We start from the raw sequence: 25,837 nt of genomic DNA on the forward strand, positions 1-25,837 counted from the left end.
GCAGTCTCTTGGATGGCAGGGGGATGACTCCAGATGACCCGACCTCATCAGATGGAGACGTATTGAGACAATGGACCTGTTGTCATTGAGAGGGGAGGATCATTTTGTCTCACTTGAACTACTCACTTGAAACAGGTCACCTGGGCGAAGGGACAGTGGATCCTCAGCTCTGTGGTGCAGGCCAACCTCTCTGTTGGTCACTTCTCTCTCTTCAGACAACCCTGCGTTTTCCAGGGCCCGTTCCTCATAGGGGGTGAGGACCCGGATCTCTGGGACTCCACCACTTATCTTGGCCCTTTCCCGCTTATTGTGGGCTATATTCTCCTGTCGGCAAAAAGAGCCGCACGCCTGATTGTCCAGGGGGTCTGTAGCAGGTGTCATGTGTGGGCACTGCAAATGGACATGAAGGGGTTGTGCTGGTGGGTGCCAAGGGGTTTTGAGGAACAAGCTTAAAGATTGAATGCGGGGAGGGTGTGAGGTGTCGGGCAGTGATCTGTGGGTGGCAGTTTGGGAATTTGAGGGGTGTCAGGTAGAACTGATGCCAGGAGAGAGGTGGTAACTTACCCTTGCAGTGCAGTGGAGGTCATTGATCTTCTTCCTACATTATACAGCAGTCTTCCTAGTCATGCTGCCCGCACTGACAGCTGCTGCCACTGCCTCCCAGACAGCATTGTTGACTCTGCTGCTGCTTCTCTGACCCCCTCAGGGGAAGTCCGCCTCACATCCACAGCATCGAGAAGCCTGGTCGGCATCCCCAAAGCGAGGAGCAGATCTCCGCGTTGCCATGCTTGTGTGTTGACTGGGAATGTGTGCTGAGGGAGCATTTAAAAGCAGCTCCCCCTTGTTAGCGGCGAGACTTTAAGGGGCGAGTCCAGCAAATCAGACGGCGAGACAGCCAGTAATCTCGTGGGGGTTCATTTTTGGCACTAAATGCCGTTAAATACGAGCTGCGATCTCGGAACGCAGCATCAATAAACATCCCGCCAAATGCACCCAAAATGACATTTTGATCTTTTTCTGTTGAATCATGTCCAGAGTCTGCATATTTTTAAGGTAGAAGCAGATAGGTTCTTGATAAGTAAGTAGGAGAAAGGTTATCGGGGTAGGTGGGAATGTGGAGTTGAGGTTACAATGAGATCAGCAAGATCTTGTTGAATGGCAGAGCAGGATTCATATGTATGTATCCAATTTCAAATCACCCTGTGAATTAGTTTCAGGAAAAGGGAATTGAGTCGACATCAGTCTGGAAAGTTCATTTTGTTCCCTCTTGAGTCAGGGGACTCGGGCAGCCATCTTTTTGTTGCTTTGTGTTGTCAGTTTTTCTGATGTCAAAATTAATTTTAAGTTCAAAACATACTAGGACACGACCAGGTCAATTATTTAAGTTAAATGAATGGAATATGTTTGTTCACTTTCCGTAGCCCTGTTCAGCTAGACGATTTTGAATTATATCTAAAGGACATGGGTCGAGACTCTGATTACAAATTCTCTTTGCAGTTTGAGGTAAGATACTCCTTCATCTAATAAAAAACTATATATTGAAATGCTTCCTCCTCCGTAGACCCCTTTCTCTGCCTGCAAATGTATATTCTACAGCTCATAGAGCTAGCAGATAACCAATTGAAGGTCGGATGCCTGCACCACTCATTATCTGGTTAGATCTGAGGTACATAAGAGGAGACTTGAGATTCAGCCTCACTGATTCATGTTGAGTTTGTCCTTCACCCATCCCCCCTTCAACAAAGACCACCCCCCATCCCGTCCTTCAATCCCCCATTCCATCCCTCAGTACCTCAATCCACCCATCCCATCCCTCAACCCCCCCCATCCCATCCCTCAACTCCACCCATCCCATCCCTCAATTCCACCCATCCCCATACCTCAACTCCCTCCATCCCATCCCTCAACTCCCCCATCCCATCCCTCAATCCCCCATCCCAACCCTCAACCTTCCATCCCATCCCTCAATCCCCACATGGGAAAGTCTCCTGTTTCTGCTCTGCACCCACTCCTCAGCAGTTCAACTATGATAGGAAACTGAACAGCTTGAAGGCATCAAATTGGTATTCATTACACTACTCGCTAAATCCACCTCCAGAATTAACGAGCCACTTCAACATTTGGATTGCAAGTTTTTTTAATTACACATTTGGATCATTTAGTGTGTACGGCCCTGGTGTTTTTGCTTTCTCATCATTGTGAAGATCTAAACTTCCCATTAACTGATTATCATTCTGGTTTTATTGGTCAGGATCTAAAGCTGGTTGGTCAGGATATATCCCATGATGCAGCTGAACTGCCTGTAAATCGATGTAAAAATCGTTACACTAACATCCTACCATGTGAGTATTTATATAGTCATACAATGTGTCATTCATTAAGTAATCCTCATGCACCATCATTTCCTGCTGACTGTAATTGAAAATGCCAAGAAATTCCTGTAAAACATGGATATTTTTAGATCGAATGCACTAGTTTTCAAACCACATTGTTTTTATGTTAAACTTCCCATGGTCTTTTTCTGTTCCGAAGGTTCTTGTTTCATTACTTTAGTAAATGATCTGAGTGATGAATGTTGAAGGTTCCTAGCTTTTCGACCACATGGATTTCTGAAATAGCACGTACTTCACATAACTTACAGGAAAATGCTGAGCACTGTATAAGATTCAAGTTATCTTGGGCGAACACATCTGCAGTAATTTTATGCGGAACTGAAAGCATCAAAGATAGCCACAAAACAATTTATTTACACATAGTTCACTGTAGTATGCCACAGCCAGTTCCACAGTAATAGCCGTGGCTGGTCCCACAATACTGATTTGTGGGCAGTTCTCCTGTACAAACTAATGGAAAGTCCTGCTGTGTCAATCCATGGATTCTCACATCAGGTCTGCACTCCTGATTCACAGGCTGGTCCTGACCCATGGACAGTCTGATTTTACCAGCTCAAGGAATGGTATTGTTGCATGGCAGTGACACCAAATCTACATGGAATTTGAAGACAGATAGAAAATAATGATGAAAACAACCAGCGTTAGTTTATGGAGGACCTGTCAGAGAGGTGTGAAGCACAGAAAAGGCCCTTCGGTCCATCAAATCTGCGCCAGTCAGAACCAACCACCTAACTATTCGAATCTAATTTTCCAGCACTTGGTCTATTGCCAGGTATACCTTGGCATTGCAAGTGCACAGCTAAATATTAGTTAATGGGAGGAACCAGGTCTGTCTGAAAATTAGTAGGTCCTAGAACTTTAATCTGAAAAGAAGTGTTTCAGTTTGGTCCTGAAAGGTTCTCTCTCCAAAGATTCTACACCGAGAAAAGAAGATAAAACCCTGTTTGTTAACTTTATTCATGAAAGGTATTTAATATATATTAGTTTGCTTAATTGGAATATAGTGGTAGGTTTAGGAAGTACAAAGAAGAAAAGTACAGCACAGGAACAGGTCCTTTGGCCCTCCAAGCCTACGCAGACCATGCTGCCTGTCTAAACTAAAATCTTCTACACTTCCGGGGTCCATATCCCTATTCATGTAATTGTCAAGATGCCCCTTAAATGTCACTATCGTCCCTGCTTCCATCACCTCCTCCGGCAGCGAGTTCCAGGCACCCACTACCCTCTGTGTAAAAAACCTTGCCTCGTACATCTCCTCTAAACCTTGCCCCTCGCACCTTAAACCTATGCCCCCTAGTAATTGACCCCTCTACCCTGGGAAAAAGTCTCTGACTATCCACTCTGTCTATGCCCCTCATAATTTTGTAGACCTCTATCAGGTCGCCCCTCAACCTCCTTTATTCCAGTGAGAACAAACCAAGTTTATTCAACCTCTCCTCATAGCTAATGCCGTTAATACCAGGCAACATCCTGGTAAATCTCTTCTGCACCCTCTTTAAAGCCTCCACATACTTCTGGTAGTGTGGCGACCAGAATTGAACACTAAAAAACTCCAAGTGTGGCCTAACTAAGGATCTATACAGCTGCAACATGACTTGCCAATTTTTATACTCAATGCCCCGTCCAATGAAGGCAAGCATGCCATATGCCTTCTTGACTACCTTCTCCACCTGTGTTGCCCCTTTCAGTGACCTGTGGAGCTGTACTCCTAGATCTCTCTGACTGTCAATATTCTTGAGGGTTCTACCATTCACTGTATATTCCCCATCTGTATAAGACCTTCCAAAATGCATTACCTCACATTTGTCCGGATTAAACTCCATCTGCCATCTCACTGCCCAAGTCTCCAAACAATCTAAATCCTGCTGTATCCTCTGATAGTCCTCATCTCTACCCGCAATTCCACCAACCTTTGTGTCGTCCACAAACTTACTAATCAGACCAGTTAAGTTAAGTAAGTTCAGGTTTCTTCTTTCACTTGAGAACTATTGTAAATGTTGACTGCAATGCTGTTTCTTTGTTGCCAATGTGATTAATTCTGTGGTTAAATTAAAGTTTGGTTTAACATAAAATATACCTATTGGTCAGTGTTATCACTCTTGTGGTGCAGTAACATTTCCTCACCGTTTACAACTGAAAATAGTTGAGTTCTCATTCGGGATCCAAACAAAATTGGGGGCTCTTTGGAAGATTTTAAAAGTGTAATTCCTTGTTTGGCTTGGAATTGTTGAAATTAAAGACAACAAGCATGAGTAGCTGCTGTTTTCAGGTGTTAATAGGAAGTGATCTGTAAAATATTCTTTCAGAGGTTGAGTTGCCAGTGTGTTGGATATAACCCTGGGTGGTTTACAAAGGTGCTTAAAACAAAACATTTGGAATTGGCAGACAAATTTCAGTTGAATTTACCTGAAGGGGTGAAGAAGGCAGAGGAAATTAAAGCAATAGCTCAGCATTTAAATTTGGAAAAGGTGTCAGAGACACAGCTTGAGTTGTGACAAGAATCATTGGAATTAGATAAGGTCCAGTTACAAATTAAACAATTACAGCACAGTGGTTAGCACTGCTGCCTCACAGCGCCAGGGACCCGGGTTCAATTCAGGCCATCTTCTCCACGTGTCTGCGTGGGTTTCCTCCGGGTGCTCCGGTTTCCTCCCACACTCCATGATAAATTGCCCCTTTGGGTGGGGTTGCAGGAATAGGATGGGGGATTGGGCCTAGGTAGGGTGGTCCTTTGGAGGGTCAATGCAAACTCATAGGCAAAATGGCCTCCTTCTGCACTGTAGGGATTTTGTGGATTCTATGGAACATGCTAAAGAAATAGGAAAGCTGGGATTAGAAAGTGAAAGAAAGCTTTCCTGCCCCGCCGTGCCACATTTCTGTCCCGACCCGCCGGCCCATTACTCCAGCCGGTCAATGGGTTTTCCCATTGTGGGGCAGCCCCACGCCGTCGGGAAACCTCCGGGCACCGGCAAAACGGAGAATCCCGCCAAGGAGAATCCCGCCTGTGGTAGTACCAGGTATTGCGGTACCTAAGAGGTGGATGACCATTGGTTAGACCCAGGAGTCTACCATTGGCTGTTGTACATAGCTCCGCCCTGAGAGGTGGAGTACAAGAACCGGTGCCGTCCCAGCAGCCTTCACTTTCTGTATCGAAGCTGCTGGGGAAGAGTTCTAGCAGATTAAAGCCTTCAGTTATGAATCACTTCGTCTTGAGAGTAATTGATTGCGCTTCACCGCCCAAGTAGAGAGAGGGGCAATGGCAAAAGCAAAGGAAAAAGAGAGGGCAGACAAAGAAAGGAGAAAGATGGGGAAGCATTTTTATCTCATTTGAGGAAGTAGCTAAACAATTGAAGTGACTGAAAACAATGTGGATATTGTTGGTTCAGTCAAAATTAGTAGGTTGAGCTAGTGAACCGTTTGCATCACTATCAGAGGAGGTATCTAGAGATTATGATGGGGTGAGAAGAAACATAAGTGCATATGAACCAATGCCAGAAACCTATAAACAGAAGTTTAGAAATCTAGGAAGGAACCAGGTCGGACATGTATAGAATTTGAAAGAATCAAACAAAATAATTTTGATCCGTGGATAAGAGCATTAAAAATAGATCTAAATTATGAAGCTGTTGGGGAAATGATTATTCTGGAGGACTTTAAAGATTCACTTCCTGCAGTAGTGAGAGCTCATGTGAAAGAGCAACGGGTTAGAACATGGGTGAGGGGTGATGACATCTTCTCCTTAAATGAAACCTTTCAACCTGGCTGTATTTTCAATCATTTACCCTTCCAAGACCACCATGGTGGTGGTGTGGTTCCTCTTAGCAAATATCACACCTTGTTCTGTTCCTTTTTTCCTTCGGCACCTTCTCCTTGGGGCGTCTCACCTCTTTCCAACCCCTCACCTCGTGCTTAAAATCCTCTCTCTGCGTTCTCAAGCTAAGTAGCTTGCCAATTTTCTCACAAAATTTTTTAAAAATTCATTTATGGGATGCGGGCGTCGCTGGTTAGGCCAGATTTTATTGCTTATGCCTAGTTGCCCTTCAGAAGGTAGTGGTGAGTTGCCTCATGTAACCGCTGCAGTCTTGGAGGTGTAGGTACACCCACTGTGCTTTTAGGGAGAGAGTGCCAGGATGTTGGTCAGCGACAGTGAAGGAACGGCGATATATTTCCAAGTCAGGGTGGTGAGTGTCTTGGAGGGGAACCTCCAGGTAGTGGGGTTCCCAGGTATCTGCTGCTCTTGCCCTTCTAGATGGTTGTGGTCGTGAGTTTGGACAGCGCTGTAGTGTATCTTGTAGATGGTACACATGGCTGGCCCTGTTCGTCGGTGGTGGAGGGTTTGAATGCTTGTGGAAGGCGGAGCGATCAAGCGAGCTGCTTTGTCCTGATGGGGTTGAACTTCTTGAATGCTGTTAGAGCTGCACTCATCCAGGCAAGTGGAGTTGTGCCTTATAGAGAGTGGCCAGGCTTTGGGGGTCAGGAAGTCAGTTACTTGCCGTAGGATTCCTAGCCTTTGACTGCTTTCACTTCCTCACTGCATTCCTCCCTCAGCGATTTCTAACCTCCAATTCAATTCAGAATGTTCTCTGAGTTCACTGCCCTCTTATTTACCCATAATTTCTCCCTTTGTGTAAACTCCCCAACCCATATCCTTAGCCACCGTATTGATCTTGCCATCTCATGTGACCTCTTTACTTCTATACAATCAATCACAGTTATGGTCTATCTCTGGTCTCTTGTATTGACCTCCGCCCATATTAGAATGATACTTCCCCCTCCAAACCCTCCTGCCTTCAGTGGCTGCTCCGCGGAAGAAAAAACATTCTTAATTCAGCTACAACTGCACTTTTCAACTGTCTGTCCTTTTGTATAATGTCTTTAAGGGATAGCAGCATGCCATCACTAGGAGAGAGTGTGTCATGTGATTCAGTCTCCGTTTCACTTTGGCCTGTGAGCAGAACACAAGACACACAGTTCTGCTGACGATGCCCTCAAGCTTTCTACCTTTGTATATGGGCTCTGTGTCGAGTCCCAGTAAATGACGCCTTTACCCTATCTGTTATAAGTGATTGGTGCCAAAATATTATAAAAACTCAATGGCACGGTGCCTCACAGAGCCAGGCACCCGAGTTCAATTCCGTGTCTGTGTGGGGTTTGCATGTTCTCCCCGTGTCTACGCGGGTTTCCTCCGGGTGCTCAGGTTTCCTCCCACAGTCCAAAGAGACGCAGGTTAGGTGGATTGGCCATGCTAAATTGCCCATTAGCGTCCAAAGATGTGCAGGTTCGGTGGAGTTACACGGTTGTGGGGATAGAGCAGGGACAGTGGGCCTGGGCGGGGTGCACTTTTGGAGGGTTAGCGTTGACCCGATGGGCCAAATGGCCTCCTTCTGCACTGTAGAGATTCTATGGTTCTTACATCTCTGTTTGCCTTGACATTTTTGCAGCTATCGCTCTGCTCAACCACATCAGCTCCAACTCTAATGCCATCATTACCATTAAAAGCATTAGCACTGCTACCTCACAGTGCCGAGGTTCCAGATTCGATCCCGGCTCTGGTTCACTGTCTGTGTGGAGTTTGCACATTCTCTCCGTGTTTGTGTGGGTTTCGCCCCCACAACCCAAAGATGTGCAGGGTAGGTGGATTGGCTGCTCTAAATTGCATCTTAATTGGAAAAAATTAATTGGGTACCTTAAAAAATGTTTTTAAAGCATTACTCTCTGGTACCCTGGCTGTTCCCCTGGTAAAGCCTCACTCTTTAAGTCCAAGGGGTGCACACTTGAACAGATAGATATATTTGACAACTGGTTTATCAATTCCAGATCTGGCTGAACCACAAAACACTCATGGATCCGGCTCTCATGTGCCAAAACTGCTCACTATTCCAGAATGATCATGAAATGTAATAGTAACCCCTGAACCATCTTGTCAAGCCCATCTCCCTCGCGTTCTCCTTCACCATTACCTCTAACAATAAATGCAAGGACTCATGGCCTTCTTTGGTACTAAGATTTAAACCATCCAATCTGCTGCCTCTGCCAATTCCCTCCCTTTCACTAACCCACTGGCACCAAACCTGCTCTGAAGCTCCCTCCTGCCCTAGCCCTGAACTCACATCATTCTCTAGTGTCTTTCTATCTTCCCCAATGCCCTCTCTGAGCTTATTTCGTCCCCGAGACCCACTTCTTTTGCTCCTTCTATCTTTGATCCCTGCTCTGTTCCCCAGCCACTGTCTCCATCCCCTGTCCTGGCAACTGTTTATGGCGTTGGCTCGCAGTATGTTCAGTCTTGGTGTTACATCTGATCTTGACATGGGCTTCGTACATTAACATTGTCACTAAAACTGTCCATTCCCATATTCATAGATACATAGAAACGTAGAAGATAGGAGCAGGAGGCGGCCTTTTGTCTCTTCGAGCCTGCTCCGCCATTTATCACGATCATGACTGATCATCCAACTCAATAGCCTAATCCTGCTTTCTCCTCATAACCTTTGATCCCATTCTCCCCAATTGCTATATCTAGCCACTTCTTGAATATAATCAATGTTTTAGCATCAACTACTTCCTGTGGTAATAAATTTCACAGGCTCACCACTCTTCGGGTGAAGAAATGTTTCCTCATCTCTATCCGAAATGGTTTAACCTGAATCCTCAGACTGTGACCGCTGGTTCTGGACACACCCACCATCGGGAACATCTTCCCTGCATCTACCGTGTCTAGTCCTGTTAGGATGTTATAAGTCTCTATGAGATCCCCCCTTATTCTTCTGAACTCCAGCGAGAACAATCCTAACCTAGTCAGTCTCCCCACACACACACACACAACCACACCCCCTCCCCAATATGTTCTTACATCAATGGAGGTCAGATTTGGCTTTATAGCGCTGCTGTAAAGCACCATGGGATATTTCATTACATTTACGCAATGCCATGACTGCAAGTTATTGGGTTGGATTGTGGATGGACATCACATACAACTGAGGACGGTGAATTCAGGTATAAGGGGCAGTGACAGGAAAGATCACAGGCAACAAGAACAGCGAGTGAACAGGTCCAAAATAGAGGAGCAGCGAATGGACAGGTCTGTAACAGGACAGGTGATATGTATTCTGTTACTCGGACTAACCAGGACCAAAATTCTGTTTTCCATTCCTCTTTATATTCTTATGTTCTAAAGGGTAATGTATCCAAAGACCCTCTAGATTTACTCGGTAGTGAAGCCAACAGAGCAGTACACTCAGAATGCTGTGTTTTACTTGATCTGAGAGTGACGCCAGTTACCAAAAACGGTTGTTCCTTTGTATCCGTAAAACAATTATCAAGAAAAGTTGACAATTACTTATAGAAACGAGGCCCAATTTCTATGATCTTAATCTGCACATTTGCACCTCAAATGTATAGCTGTTGGCATTCAGATTATTGATTAACATTCCACCAACAGTAACCCAAGTGGTGCAGAAGAAATTCTTGTCAACTTATTGCATATCTCAGTCACATAAACGCCAGAGTACATTTAAAGCGTTACCTTTCCTTTTAACTAAATCGAGACTGGAGGTGTATTGTCCCCCAACGTATCAAAGGCGTGCAATGTCTTTATGTTGATGCCATTATCTCCACAGATGACTTCAGCCGAGTGAAACTAACTTCAATGCACAGTGAAGAGGGCTTGGACTACATCAATGCTAACTATGTCCCTGTGAGTAATTGGCATGGCACAGAAAGCTTTTAATGACGCTCTTCGTTCAGGTTCAGTGGATTTCTAGGTGGAATGGAATTGGTTCAGTAAGGAGTTACTGACATGACAACTGGTGCCCCCGATCCCACTGGGAAATAGTGTGACCCTGTTGGTTTTGTAAAGCGAGAAGGATCATACGGAAGCCCTGGCGCCGTCTCATCATTCTTTGAGCAGCTACAAACAAGCGGATCTCCAATCGATTAACTCCCACTCGTGCAGCAGATGGTATTTAACTCAAATGCTAAACCTGTCCAACAACATGCTTTGTATACAGTATATAAATTGTTCAATTGTTCTTGATATCAGGTTCAGTGTACTAAAACAGTGGAATTAATGTGCAAACACTTATTCAAATCATTCATTTATCTGAATAGGGGCCGCTGTCAAAACGTTCACATAAGCGACTGCATGCTCCTTACTTCTTCAATTTGACCTGCAGGCTGATGAATGCTATGATATAGATTTGCTAGATCTAGTGTTCCTGTCAAGTCACGTGCCTTGGGGAAATGGAGGCAGGTTTCAGAATTCAATTGTAATTTTCAAAATGTCCACTTGCCTCTTGAGCACAAGTGTTTACATCGTAAAGATTATTTGTTGATTTTTTCCTTTCTTTTTAAATTCCTCCTCCTAACATGTAGGTGTAGTCTCTTGGCTGGGATATAGTCCCATCGCTGTCAAGTCCAATCCAGTAGCCATTTTCCATGCCTGATGAACCTTCACAAGGTGTCATCAGGCTCATCGACTGTGTGCACAACACCCCAGAGGTGATCCAATCCTTCCACAAAAAGCACACGTTCATGTCCAACAGGGCGGCACGGTGGTTAGCACTGCTGCCTCACAGCGCCAGGGACCCGGGTTCAATTCCAGCCTTGGGTGACTGTCATGGTGGAGTTTGCACGTTCTCCCCGTGTCTGCGTGGGTTTCCTCCGGGTGCTCCGGTTTCCTCCCACCGTCCAAAAATGTGCAGGTTAGATGGATTGGCCACGCTAAATTGTCCCTGAGTGTCCAAAAAGGTTACTGGGATGGGGTGGGGGTGGACCAAGATAGGGTGCTCTTTCGGAGGGTTGGCGCAGACTCGATGGGCTGAATGGCGTCCGTCTGCACTGTAGGGAATCTATGATTCTATGATGGTCAGGATTGGGGATGCTGACTGATTTTTTTTTTCCCCCTTGGACAACCCTGTACAGCCTTGGCTGCCTTCAACTAACTGGAACAAGAGGCCCGATCTTCTTGTTTGGCCAGTGTGACTCAGCTGTTTGGATGAATGAACTTGCTAAGCCAACAGGATTCTCAGAATCTGAGGAGGTCCATTTTAAAATCGGGGAGCAAGTATTCCAAAGGGTTTGTGGTAAGGGGTCACTTATCACCTAGCAAGGCCAAGTGGAAAAGACAGTTGAAGAATAACTAGGAGAAGATGGCCAACAAAAGGGCTGAGTTAAAGTACAGGAGAATGGAAAGTTCAGTTGAACTCGTGGAATTGTGGAGGATGGCGAGGATAAGTTTATTTTTTAACCCAGCCTTCCTGTGCACTGCAAACATTCTGTGATTCTGGTTAACATCACAGAGTATTCCAGGATCCCCATAACCGGTATTGTTTGCTGCATCAACCTTTAACAATGTCACCCATTGCTCCTGAAACAGAGGATAAATGTGATTTCCTTTCCACAGGGGTTTAACTCAGCACGTGAGTACATTGCTACGCAAGGGCCCTTGGCAGAGACAAGAAATGATTTTTGGAAGATGATAATGCAGCAGAAATCGTGCATAATCGTTATGCTTACCCAGTGTACTGAGAGGAGACGGGTAGGTTAAATACACTAACAAAAAGCAAAGCTTCAATGGCCTGGACTACTCACAGTTATGATCACTGTAGCTATCGTAATTTCTGTTTTCATTATAAAAATTGTATGTTACCCTGTCTTTATAATAGTGCATACGTATACCCCAGGCAGCAGATGCATAACATAGCCCACTTGTTGTGGAAGATTAATTTCCTAGTTCCCCTGCACAGGGAGTTACTGAGTAGAGGCTCTGTTCTCTGTACCCTATTGCGCACTAATTTTTGCTCACCCATCACTCTAGTCTTTGTTTGTTGATCCCCCAATGCTGTAAATTTAAAATTTTCATCTTTAAATCCCCCACAGAGGGATTGAAGGAAATTGTGTGTTTGTAAGAATATACCTGATAGACATATGACAATACACAAACCAGCAATCGTAAGGAACACACATAAGAAGCGGGAGTAAGTCACATGGCCCCTCGAGCCTGCTCCACCATTCAACAGCAGAACTTATATATCATCTGCACTTTCCTGCCTTATCCCCATATCCCTCAATTCCCTTAATGGCCAACATTCTATTAAAACCAACCTTATAAACACTCATTGACTGAGCTCCCACAGTCACTGGGATAGAGAATTCTAAAGATTCACAATCCACTCAATGGAGAATTTTCCCCTTATCGGAGTCCCCAATAGTTCCTAGTTTTAGAACCTTCAGACACGGTAAACAGTTTCCAGCATTCACCGTGCCTGCTAAGAATTTTACATGAGAGAAATAACCTCTCATTCTTCTAAACCCCCTAGAGTGGAGGGCCATTCTGCACAGTGTCTCCTCACAGGACAGCTCTCTCATCCTAGTGAACTTTGTTGCATGTCCTGTCAGGTAAGTATATCCTTCCTTAGCTAAGGGGACCAAAACTGTACAGGGTATGCAAGATGTGGCCAAACAAAAACCCCATATCATCCAGACACATGTCCTTACTCCAACCTCTTTGCAATTTTGACAAATATGTTAACTGCACTAATAAAAAAGTGACATCAATAACTTGAGTTTTTTTTTGGGCAGGTAAAATGTGACCATTATTGGCCTTTTAACGAACAGCCTATTGGTTATGGAGACATCACTGTTGAAATGGTTTTTGAATCTGAGCAGCCTAATCAGTCAGAGGAGTCACGTCAGTCTGAATGGATCATCAGGGAATTCAATGTCAGCTATGTAAGCCATTCAGTACCTGCTTTCCTGTAAATCCATTCCTCTGTCAGTGTGAAAGAGATGGTGATGTGTTACTTGTCCAGATCAGCAGTTATTTCTGTAGTACAAGGGTCTGGTATAACATAGCATCACAGAATCTGTACAGTGCTGAAGGAGGCCATTTGGCCCATCGAGTCTGCACCAACCCTCTGAAAGAGCACACCACCCAGACCCACTCACCCGCTCTACTCCCGTAAACACACCCAACCTCTGGACACTAAGGGGCAATTTATCATGGCCAATCCACCTAACCTGCACATCTTTGCACTGTGGGAGGAAACCGGAGCACTGGGAGGAAACCCACACAGACAAGGGGAGAACGTGCAGACTCCGCACAGACAGTCACCTGAGGTCGGAATCGAATCTGGGTCCCTGGCTATGTGAGGCAGCAATGCTAACCACTGTGTCACTGTGCCGCCCCTATATATTGGATTCATTTGGGATTGTGTACAGTGTGGACACAGAATGATGTAAGAAGGCACATGACCTAGACCTAGGGTCAGTGTGGTGTTGGCCAGACACGTGATAAGATCTAGGATGGCGATAGTTCCATGCCTGTACCCTTTACTGTACATATGCATATAGTATATAAGTCGCTACTAAAGACTTACAGTTAACATACAGAAGACTACAAAGCCATCTTTAACAGAGTCTGCAACCAACACCATCCCAATTTCCCCCTTCAAGGGAGCTTATTGGCAATTTTATTGAGGCAGGTGCGGAGCCTTAGACCAGGTTCCACTCTGGTCTGAGCCATTTTAGCTCAGGTCAGAGAGGACAGTAGCAGGGGGCATTTAAATGGCCTCCTTTCCTGTGGATCTGAGAGACAATGGGCTGGATTCTTCGTTCCTGAGACGAAGGGCTGGATTCTCGGATTTCCAGACTAAGCGTTGATGCCAGCTTGAGAAGAGTGGTGTTATACGCCAGAAAAAATGGCGCAACAGCTGCACCGATCCTCTGACCAGTGGGGGGCTAGCAGCCGTGCAGCATAAAGCTCCTGGCTTTATCTGAGGTTAGGGCCGGGTCCATGGCAGCGCATGCATACGGCGGTGGCATGTGGCCACCATGCCGTGAAACAAAGCGCCGGCCGCATGCCTGCCAAATAATGTCCCCCAGTAACCCCCTTTGCCACCCCCCAAAGCCCCCCTGGCCAGTGGCACATCTCCGCCCATCCCCCCCCCCCCAACTGTGGCGGCATGACGCAGTCCGCAGCCGCCACGAGGGGACCACGGAAATAAATACCATAAGTGGTCCGCGCCGTCGGGAACTCGGCCCATTGAGGGCGGAGTATCAGGGGAGGGCCTCAGGTGACATCCTGAGACGGTTTGCAGCATATTCCACCCATTTTGAGAGGGCGGAGCATCGCAAAAGCTGTTTTCCCCCTGATTTCAGCGCAATGGGGATTCTCCGGCTGATGGCCGAACACGATTTCGGCGATCGGAGAATCCCGGCCATCGTGTTGACGCCGGAGCAGGATTCGTTGACTTTCAAGACAGCAAAACTGGGGCCGAAGCTGGACTGATCAGCGACTGTGGAGGGGCTAGTACAGTGCCGCGTGGAACACAATCAATTCCAATGAAGAACAATGCGGGATTCTCCAGATCTGTGATCGACACTCGGGCTGACAAGCTGCAGCCGTGTATACACATTACACTCCCCACACACACTTATCCCAGCTAACAAGATGGCACTGGTTGCACTGGAGCGTGCCCATTCAGCTGATGGGTGGGCTGGGGCCAGATGGCACCTAGGGGAGTGCTCTGGAGGGACACCCATACAACCCGTGGCCCTAAGTTCACAGTGGGCAGTCAGCGGCATGCGCAGTTGCATGCCTGCCTGGCAGGCCGTGGCAAAGGTGCTCCATTCGGTGGAGTGGACTCGATGGGCCGAATGGCCTTACTTCCACTCCTATGTCTTATGCCAATCCATCCCGACCCCACAGCCCACCTCCTGGCCACTCCCCACTACTCCCCCGGCCATCGGCACAACTTTCAGCAAACTATGGCGATGTTGGACACTTTCCGTACACCCTCTCTCTCCCTCAGCAGCCATAACTCTGGTTTCATGATTTTTAAAAGCACAAGTGAAACTCGCTGTCGGTAATTTGGCCCATCGGTTGCGGAGAATCGCAGAGGCCTGGAGAATACCAGGTCGGGCCCGCTAATGATATGCAAATGGTGTTTACTGCACGTGCGTTCTGGAACGCATTGATGCCGCTGTGATGGAGAATTGCGATTTGGCGTGAAATCAGCACCCACCACGATTTCGGCGTCGGAACCGATTCTCCACCCAATCACGTTTCGCGAGTCCGGCGTGAGCCGACGGAGAATCCTGCCCAATTAGTACCAAACCCCAGCAAGTGCAGCCTCCTCAATGAAGACGAGGGAGATGACTGATAGATGGTTGTTGGTATCAATTCTAAAACCTTTTGAATACTGTCTTCCTATACTATTGAGGCACAAAGCTTTGTGTTGGAACAAGATTTATATCTGGATCAGCACTCCTTCGTGCTTGCAACTCTGAATAGCACTGAACGAGAATGAACCTTGTGTAACTCTTAGATCAGGTCCCAGAGGTTTTTACACTTATTATTGCTTTTTATAGCAAGACCAGTGCTAATCATACATCAAAGTCATGGGTCTGAAATTACTCTGAAGGATTAATTTCACTCCCTTGTCTACATTCCGTTTTAATAGAATTTATCTGCTCAGAGTAGTCCCAAACCACTTTCCTCTTTGGGAAGATCTCACTGATACTCCAATGACAGACTGTGATGGGACTGTATTCAGCTATAAAGGAGTCAGCTCTTTTGGCGGAATTGGTTAATTATGTCTGTGGTAGTAGGTATTCGGGGTATTACAGTACCCAGGTTGATGCTGTAAGACCATTGGTGTGGGAGGTACCTGAGACAGCCTGCCTGCTGGTTCCACCCAGTAAGGCGGAGTATAAGAGCCTGTGTCTCTCTAGCAGCTGCATTCTGTACCTGCGCTGCTGGGGGAAACATCTAGTCCAATAAAGCCTTCAATTGTCTTCCAATCTCGCTTCTGGAGTTATTGATCGAGCATCAATTTATTGGACTAGATTTTAAAGAATGGAGCTCCGAATCAAGACGGGGTGTCTGCAACTCAGCCCCCACGCGGCAAATTCAGCGGCAACCTTCAAACACTGGCTGGCGTGCTTCATAGGGTACCTCAGGACGGCCACGACTACACCTACGGAGGACCAGAAACTGCAAGTTCTCCACTTGAGGGTGAGCCCAGAGATCTACACCCTCATCGAGGATGCGGACGATTTCGAGGCCACAATGACCCTGCTGAAAGGACACTATATTCACCCAGTAAACCAGGTCTACGCCAGACATCTGCTAGCGATGAGGCGACAAATCCCCGGGGAATCGCTGGAGGAATTCTACCGTGCGCTCCTGGTATTAGGTAGGAACTGTGACTGCCCAAAAGTTTCAGCCAACGACCACACAGAACCTTTGATCTGGGACGCATTCGTTGCTGGTATGCTGTCCTCCCAAATCCGCCAGCGGCTACTAGAAAAAGAGACACTAGGCCTCAAGGAGGCACGGGCCCTTGCTCGCTCCCTGGATGTGGCCTCCTGAAACGCCCGCGCGTACGTTCCCGACCCTTGGGCAGCCCCTTGGGCAGCGTGGAACCCACCCCCGCGGCCGACTCCGATGCATCCCCCCACAAGCTTGTGCTGCGCGACTACCAGGCAACCCCGGGGGCCCCGCTGCTATTTTTGTGGGCAAGCCAAGCACCCTCGGCAGCGCTGCACGACCCGCTCCTCCACCTGCAAAGGGTGCGGCAAAAAGGGCCGTTTCGTAGCGGTATGCCAGGCCCGGGCGGTCTCCGGGGGCGAACCGGGACCGGCACCCCAACTCTCTCCATGAGCCACATGCGGACCCCGGGCGCCGCCATCTTGTTCCCCAGGGACCACGTGCGACGGATGTGCGTCGCCATCTTGCACACTCCCTGCCATGTGCTACCATTGGCGCCGCTATCTTGGCTGGAGTCTCAGGACCCCGATTCGGATGACCACACACCGCCCGAGGAAAACCTCCAACTTTTGCCACAACTTGCCTTGGTGACCCTGGACCAGTCTTGGCCCCGAACACTCTCGACCGCGACGACGACTGTGCTCATCAATGGGCACAAAACATCCTGCCTGATCGACTCCGGGAGCACAGAGAGCTTCACACACCCCAACACGGTAAGGCGCTGTTCTCTTCCCATCCACCCAGTTAACCAAAAAATCTCACTGGCCTCCGGGTCTCACTCTGTAGAGATCAAAGGGTTCTGCGTAGCGAACCTCACGGTCCAGGGAAGGGAATTAAAAAATTTCCGCCTCTACTTCCTCCCTCACCTGAGCTGCCACGCTCCTCGGGTTAGACTTCCAATGTAACCTCCAGGGTTTAACTTTTAAATTCGGCGGCCCTATACCCCCCCTCACTGTCTGCAGCCTCGCAACCCTCAAGGTCGATCCGCCTTCCCTTTTTGCGAACCTCACCCCGGATTGCAAACCCATCGCCACCAGGAGCAGACGGTACAGTGCCCAGGACCGGACCTTCATTAGGTCGGAAGTCCAGCGGTTACTGAAGGAAGTTATTATTGAGGCTAGCAACAGTCCCTGGAGAGCTCAAGTTGTAGTTGTAAAGAGCGGGGAGAAGCATAGGATGGTCATCGATTATAGCCAGACCATCAACAGGTATACGCAGCTCGACGTGTACTCTCTCCCCCGCATATCTGATTTGGTCAATCAGATTGCACAATACAAGGTTTTTTCCACGGTGGATCTAAAATCCGTCTACCACCAGCTCCCCATCCGCCCTAGCGATCGCAAATACACTGCATTCGAAGCAGATGGGCGGCTCTACCACTTCCTAAGGGTTCCCTTAGGTGTCACAAATGGAGTCTCGGTCTTCCAACGGGAGATGGCCCGAATGGTTGACCGGTACGGTTTGCGGGCCACGTTTCCGTACCTCGATAACGTCACCATCTGCGGCCACGACCAGCAGGACCACGCGACCAACCTCCGAAAATTCCTCCATACCGTAAAAATCCTTAATCTAACCTACAACAAGGACAAATGCGTGTTCAGCACCGACCGTCCAGCCATCCTCGGTTCCATAGTGCATGATGGAGTTATAGGCCCAGATCCCGAACGCATGCGCGCCCCCTCATGGAGTTTCCCCTCCCCCACTGCTCCAAGGCCCTGAAACGCCGCCTGGGATTTTTTTCATATTACGGCCAGTGGGTCCCCAACTATGCAGACAAGGCCCGCCCACTAATTCAATCCACGGTTTTTCCCCTGTCGGCAGAGGCCCGGCAGGCCTTCAGCCACATCAAAGCGGACATTGCAAAGGCCACGATGCACGCAATCGATGAATCCCTTCCCTTCCAAGTCGAGAGCGACACGTCCGACGTAGCTCTGGCGGCCACCCTCAACCAAGCGGGCAGACCCGTGGCCTTCTTCTCACGCACCCTACACGCTTCAGAAATCCGCCATTCCTCCGTTGAAAAGGAGGCCCAGGCCATAATAGAAGCTGTGCAGCACTGGAGGCATTACCTGACCGGCAGGAGATTCACTCTCCTCACTGACCAATGGTCGGTTGCTTTCATGTTCGATAATGCACAGCGGGGCAAGATAAAGAACGATAAGGTCTTAAGGTGGAGGATCGAGCTTTCCACCTACAACTATGAGATCTTGTATCGTCCCAGGAAGCTAAACGAGCCTCCTGATGCCCTATTCCGCGGCACATGTGCCAACGCACAAGTAGACCGACTCCGGGCCCTCCACGAGGACCTCTGCCACCGGGGGGTCACTCGATTCTTCCATTTCATCAAGACCCGCAACCCGCCCTACTCCATCGAGGAGGTCAGGAACGCCACCAGGAACTGCCAAATCTGCGCGGAGTGCAAGCCGCACTTCTACAGGCCAGAGAAAGCTCACCTGATAAAGGCTTCCCGTCCCTTTGAACGCCTCAGTATGGACTTCAAAGGGCCCCTCCCTTCCACCAACCGCAACACGTACGTTCTGAGCGTGATTGACGAGTACTCCCGGTTCCCATTCGCCATCCCCTGCCCCGCCATGACCGCAGCCACCGTCACAAAAGCCCTCCACAGTATCTTTACACTGTTGTGTTTCCCCGCCTACATACACAGCGATAGGGGGTCCTTCGTTATGAGCGACGAATTGCGTCAATTCTTGCACAGCAAGGGCATCGCCTCGAGCAGGACGACCAATTACAACCCCCGGGGTAACGGACAGGTAGAGAGGGAGAATGGAATGGTCTGGAAGCCCGTCCTACTGGCCCTACGGTCCAGGAATCTCCCAGTCTCCCGCTGGCAGGAGGTCCTTCCGGATGCTCTCCACTCCATCCGATCACTGCTGTGTAGCACGACCAACCAAACACCTCACAAACGTCTCCCTGTCTTCCCTAGGAAGTCCTCCTCCAGGACCTCGCTCCCAACCTGGCTGGCAGCTCCTGCTCCGCAAACACGTGCGGGCGCACAATTCGGACCCATTGGTCGAGAGGGTCCACCTCCTTCACGCTAACCCTCAATACGCCTACGTGGCGTACCCCGACGGCCGACAGGCTACATTCTCCCTACGGGACCTGGCGCCCGCTGGATCCCCACCCACACCCCCACCACCAAGCCCACCCTCCCTCCACCGGCGCACCCCACAGTCGCCCCCTTCCCAGGTGGATCGGTCCTCCCACTGGTCCCATCTGGGGGTGATGAAGCTGCCGAAGAAGCCAAAGCCACGCTCCCAGAGCCTCGGATGCCCGAGCCGGCGCCTGCATCACCGCCGAAACTGCGACGATCGCAGAGGACGACCAGGGCCCCCGACCAACTAATTGCTTCATTTTGAATGTAAATAAATACTGTAAATAGTTGCGACGTGACGAGGCAAAACACTGTACTAATATATACCGGGTACCACCATAACCTCAACCTCTACCACTGTATAACGCGAGACCACCACCCCCGCCGACTCTTTTTGTAACGGGGTGAAAGTGGCAGTCGGTATTAGGGGTATTACAGTACCCAGATTGATGCTGTAAGACCATTGGTGTGGGAGGTTCCTGAGACAGCAATATCATTGGTGAAGCCTGCCTGCTGGTTCCGCCCATTAAGGCGGAGTATAAGAGCCCATGTCTTCCTAGCAGCTGCATTCTGTACCTGCGCTGCTGGGGGAAATATCTAGTCCAATAAAGCCTTCAATTGTCTTCCAGTCTCGCTTCTAGAGTTATTGATCGAGCATCAATGTCCAACCTAAAGATTAGGTGAAAAGGTGACCTGGAAATAGGTGCTTAAACCATTGGTATCTGTTGCGAGGTCGGAGGTGACTTTTCACTTACACAGATTATAAAGTGCTCACCAGGGTTTCTTTCTCTTTCATCTGAAAGTCTCACATGAGAATGTAACCACCTTTGCAAACTCCACTTTGCAAAAAGTTACTGTCCTTGTCCCATTGATTCAGTTACTTCAAAGAATTCCAGTGCTTCCCTCAGACATTCTGAGGGTGGGGTTCTCCATCCAGCAACCCGGAATTGAGAAGCACGATTAGACAGAGAGCACGTCAGTCGAAAATCGAGGCCGGAGCGAGGCACCGCATCGAATGTCACGCTCATGAGTCTTGATTGTGGCGTGACTGCATTCTACACTGCACGTACAGTAAACGCCATTGGCCTATCACTGACGGGCCCACCCCGGTATTCTCCGGGCTCCCACGATGCTCTGCCTCCGCCAGGAGGAATTACCAACGGCAAAGTTCACTTGTGGTATTTAAAATCAGGAATCAGGCGCTGTGGCCACTGAGGGGGAGAGTGGGCGGAGGACATGTTCCCAAAGGCGCAGCCATGGATTGCCAGTCCTGTCACTGGCAGGGATGACTGTCAGGGAGGAGGGTGTCTGCCAGATCTGGGGGGGGGGGGGGAGGGGGGGGGGGAGGGGAGTAGCATGGTGTGAATAGGGGGTGGGCCATGGGGTTTGGGTGTCCAGAGTGACAGGCACGAGCAACCATTTCCACAGCCGGCAAGGCAGCTATCTTGCTGCACACCCCATTGACTGCCCACCAAGGCCCATGGTTGCGCAGAGCGACACCGACCATATGGGTGCCCCAACCCACCCACCTGCAGCCGGGCACCACCCTGCCAGTGGAGTATCCCGCGGTCCACCCACAGTAGATCCTACAGGAGGGCGCCGGACAGGGGCCGCAGAGCATACCACTGGCATGGGTAGTGCCAGCCACTGGTACTCCTGCTGGCAGGGACGGGTGCCAGACCACAGGCCCCCGTTGTGCTCGAGAGGACAGAGTGCCAGGGGGAAAGGCCAGGAGTGGATGTGGGGGTGGCAGAGGGGGGAGGGGGACATGCGTGGGCAGGGGCTGCAATGCAGGCCGGGGCCATCGTGTAGCTGGTTGGACCTGGTTTGACATGGGGGTACGCTCCATGCTAACATGTCTGCTTTTCACCCACTGCAGACGATGGATTTTGGAATCCAGCTAGGAATGGTTGGCATCTGCCTTGCCGTTGCAGGCCTGGGGGATGTACTGAGGGTGTAGGAGCAGGATCTGCTTAGGAAGGGCCCTGCAGCAGCAGAGCTTGCCCCAGCAGAACAGGAGCCAGCTGTTGAGGATGGAGAGCCAGCTGCCCAACAGGCCGAGGAGGAGAAGGAAAGGGAGTGCCACATTAGGCCTTGTGTGTACTGCCAGCACCTGTGTTTTGAGAGCCTGCCAGACTGGGCATGTTATCGAAGACTCCGGCTGAGCACGGGGCCGTATGACATAACTATCGGGTTATGGTCTGACATTTGGTGCCATCCTCTGGAGCGACAAGGCCTGGTCGGGCCCGGCAGTCTCTCGGGTGTCCCAGGTGGCGTGATGCTACCCTGTTCTGCCTGCTGCCCACTGGATGCCGCAGGGACAGGAGAGGGGGTGGAGTTTGAGGCACTGTGATGTTCTAGCACCTCCCCTGCCAGAAGTCACCAGCACAGGCCCCATCACATCCTCCTCTCCTGAAGTGCCCGATGGCCCCTAGGCTACTACTTGGGATGGGGATGTGGCCGGAGTGAGTTCCTGGGGCTCCCCCGCCACCTGGCGCTGCCAATCCTGGAGTCTCGCTCTCTTCTCGACCAGGGTTTCAATGCTCGCAGCCATGGGGCACATTGACAGTGCCATGTCGTTCTGGGACTGGCTCAGGTCAGCCAATGTTCAGGCAATGCCGTCGAGACCCGCAACCATGCCCCGTTGTGACTGGGCCAAGCTCTGCAGTGTCCAGGTGGCCCTGGTACATAGCTGTCTGTGACAGGGCCGCCCTGTCCTGTGCCTTGGCCACTCCCGCACAAAGTGCCCCTGGCCTTGGACATCTTGAACCATGGCCAATACGGTTTCCCCCAAAGCCTCCACTGCAGATGCCACCTGTTCAGTATTGGCCTGGTGGCATGCATTGTCAGCACCACCTCTTGCCTCTGCAGATGGTTGGACTCCTCCAGCTGCACCTACGGGTGCTGGATGGTTGTTGACACCCATCCATGCAGTCCCTGTCTCTGTGTCTGCATCTCCAGCATCGATGGGACCGCCCTTTCCAGAAGCCTGAGACCCGTCTGGACGGCAACAAGTCCCTGGGGTCGGGCCGCCTTCTGACCGTCCGCCCCCTCGGAGCTTCCTACCTCCATCATGCTGCAATTGTGTGGTTCGCACCAGAAAGTGCCCAACTGATGCTGGGTGGTGGGGGAAGAACAGAAGGACCCGCCCCATCGCCAAGTGATCCTGCAAGAGACAGGACATGATGCATGGTTGGATCACGGGTGAGGTGGTGGGGGGTGGTGGAGTGGCGGTATGGAGGTGGTGGGGTTCTGGGGTGGGAGTAGTCTGGGGTGGTGTGGGTGTTGTGGGGTGGTATAGGGGTGGTGCCACGCGTGCCATAGGGACACCGCACTTCAGCCGGGGCTCACTTGGTTCCCTAACGCCTGCTCTCTGGGACCCCCAGGCCCCCACCCCCCACCAGTTCCCCCAGCCGTTGCCGAAGCCCCCCCCCCGGCCAGCAGCACGACACCCGCCCCCTGACTGTGGCGGCGCTGGACACAGTCCGCAACCGCCACACTGTGTTCACGAAAACTGAGAGCAGTCGGGAACTCAGCCCATCGGGGGCAGAGCATCGGGGGAGGCCCTTCAGGTAAGGGCCTGAGGCCGTCCCAGTGGCGTGCGCCGTAATCCTCAATGATGCCGTTTTGGAGGGGCGGAACATCCGAAAACAGGCGCCGCTCCCGATTCGGTCGTAGAATCGCAGCCCTTGGGCTGGATTCTCCGTTTTGGAGACTAAGTCCCCACTCTGGCGTGAAACCCCTGGTCTTTTACGCCAGGAAAATTGGCGTAAAACAGCCACCGATTCCCCGTTTTGCTGGGGGCTAGTAGGGAGGCAGCGTAGAGCTCGCAGCTCTAGCTGCCGATACGGCCCTGAGCACTTCCGGTTCCGAGGCCGCGCATGTGCACGGCGGCGGCCTGCAGCGGTCACGCCATGCTCCATGGCGGACTCAGCCCGCGGACCCGGACCGCAGATGTAGTGTCCCCATCGGTCGCTCACGCGTCCGAACCGCCCGTCCACAGTGCCCCCAGCTCCGAATGAAACACCCCCCCCGCCCGCGGATCGGCCCTCCCCCAACTGTGGTGGCCCCGGACTGAGTCCGCAGCCGCCACGCGAGGTTCCCGGTCGGGTGAGACCGTGAGAGTCCCACGCCGCCGGGAACTCGGCCGGTCGGGGACGGAGCATCGCGGGGAGGGCCTCAGGCAATAGCCTGAGGCGGTGGATAATTGGCGCGGTGTACTCCTAGCTTTTCACGGGGCAGAGAATACAAAAACTGGCGCTGCTCCCGATATTGCGCCATAACGGACTCTCCGCCCCGTCACCAAACACGATTTTGCCGTTGTTTAGCGGTGAATCCAGCCCCTTGTCTGTACACTGGTTGCTTATTTTACCCATTTCTTGGCAGCATGCATTGAATTGCTTATTGCACATTTTACATGATAATATTGTTAAATGAACTGAATCCCCTAATTTCACTCTCTCTCCTTTGCTGGGTCCCAGCTGTGATTTCATTCTCAGTAAGGAGCTCTGGTCCAGGGGAGTACATGAGCGAAGGTCGCAGACAAAATTTCATCTGTTCACATCATAGAATCCCTACAGTGCAGAAGGTGGCCATTCGGCCCATCTAGTCTGCACCGACCCTCTGAAAGAGCACCCCACTCAGGCCCACATCCCGCCCTACCTCTGTAACTCCAGCTAACCTGCACAATTTGGGGCACTGAGGGGCAATTTAGAAAGGCCAAGCCACCTAACCTGCATATCCTTGGACTGTGGGAGGAAACCAGAGCGCCCGGAGGAAACCCACGCAGCCACGGGGAGAGGCACAGGGAGAACATCTGAAATGTTATATTAAAATTGAAACGGGAAGTGATTACAGGGTGGTGGGAGTTTATTTTGAGCACAACACGGCCTTGCTTAGATTTAATTCATGCAGTTCACTGTAATAAATTCTCCACAAATGTGTCTTTTGCACAGGCTGATGAAGTTCAGAGGGTGATTCACTATAATTATGTGGCATGGCCCGATCATGGTGTCCCTACTGGTACCACAGCAGAGAACATCCTCCAGTTTGTACAGTTGGTCCGTCAGGAGACGATGGAGAGACCCGGGCCGATAGTGGTGCACTGCAGGCGAGTCTGTTTGAATGATTTGATTATTTTAATAAAATTGAATTGTGCTCAAGTAAGTCTTCACTGCAGGTTGAAGAGAAGAAATAAAGGAGAATCTATGTTTTCCTGCATGTGCTGGGAATGAGAGGGGCCAGTTAATCAAATATGGCGGTTAACGCGAGTTGTGAGGCACATTTGCATCCAATGGGAAAACTCCAGGATGATGCGTTGAGGTCTCAGGAGGTGCGGGAGTGGGCAAACGGAGTGAGTGAAGCGGCGGGTAGGGGGTGCTGCAGATCAGGAGGAGGCCGAGACTGGAGCGAAGGCAGGCCACCGTCAGCTATTAACAGTGACTCTGACAAGCCCAATCAGAAAGGAAAACAGGCCTAACCCCAGAATTCCGGTTGATAGGGAATTCCGGTTGGTAAAATGCTGGATAACAGAAATGCTACTCTATATTTCAAAATTCAGAACTCTTGCACTACTTCTGGTCTTTTTTCAAAAATGTTTTTATTGTGTTTTCAGATTTTGTATCCAACAATTTATAAATTACAAAACCGCGCCAAAAACCACCACACGTATTCACAAGCAGGTATCTTCACTACAACTGTGGCTGTGACCCCCCTTCAGTCAGCATACATATTTTACATTCCCCAATATGGTCAAAACTCGTATTTACCAGAATTTATTTACAGTTTGCTTTGGGCCTTAGCTTGCCCGTGGATCTGTCCCGTGCGGCTTTGTCCATCCTGCTTGTCCCTCGTGTTCTTTTTGCGTGCCTTCACCCTTCCTCCCTCCCTTCCCTTTACCTCTCTATCCTGTGGCCCACCCATGTCTTCCACCCTACCCCTCCTTACTCTCCTGGTTGCTGGCTGTGAACAGGTCTTGGAACAAATTGGTGAATGGCTTCCACGTCCTGTAGAAGTCCTCTTCTGACAATTCTGGTCTAACCTGCTGCGTTTTCTTTCTTTAAA

General features: G+C 49.9%; 1 protein-coding gene across 3 annotated transcripts in view; it reads left to right on the forward strand.

Annotated features, from left to right (window-relative positions):
* The window catches only part of ptpro (protein tyrosine phosphatase receptor type O), a 273,680-nt gene that overhangs the window by 241,219 nt on the left and 6,624 nt on the right, over positions 1–25,837 (forward strand). For all 3 annotated transcript variants that reach the window (XM_072471710.1, XM_072471711.1, XM_072471712.1), the window contains 6 exons: positions 1,422–1,503; positions 2,252–2,342; positions 10,010–10,086; positions 11,794–11,928; positions 12,972–13,121; positions 24,730–24,884. In XM_072471710.1, coding sequence (XP_072327811.1) covers positions 1,422–1,503; positions 2,252–2,342; positions 10,010–10,086; positions 11,794–11,928; positions 12,972–13,121; positions 24,730–24,884 — 690 coding nt within the window. The remainder of the gene's footprint in view (positions 1–1,421; positions 1,504–2,251; positions 2,343–10,009; positions 10,087–11,793; positions 11,929–12,971; positions 13,122–24,729; positions 24,885–25,837) is intronic.

Source organism: Scyliorhinus torazame, chromosome 13 (genome assembly GCF_047496885.1).
Source record: "Scyliorhinus torazame isolate Kashiwa2021f chromosome 13, sScyTor2.1, whole genome shotgun sequence".
NCBI classification, from domain to species: domain Eukaryota; kingdom Metazoa; phylum Chordata; class Chondrichthyes; order Carcharhiniformes; family Scyliorhinidae; genus Scyliorhinus; species Scyliorhinus torazame.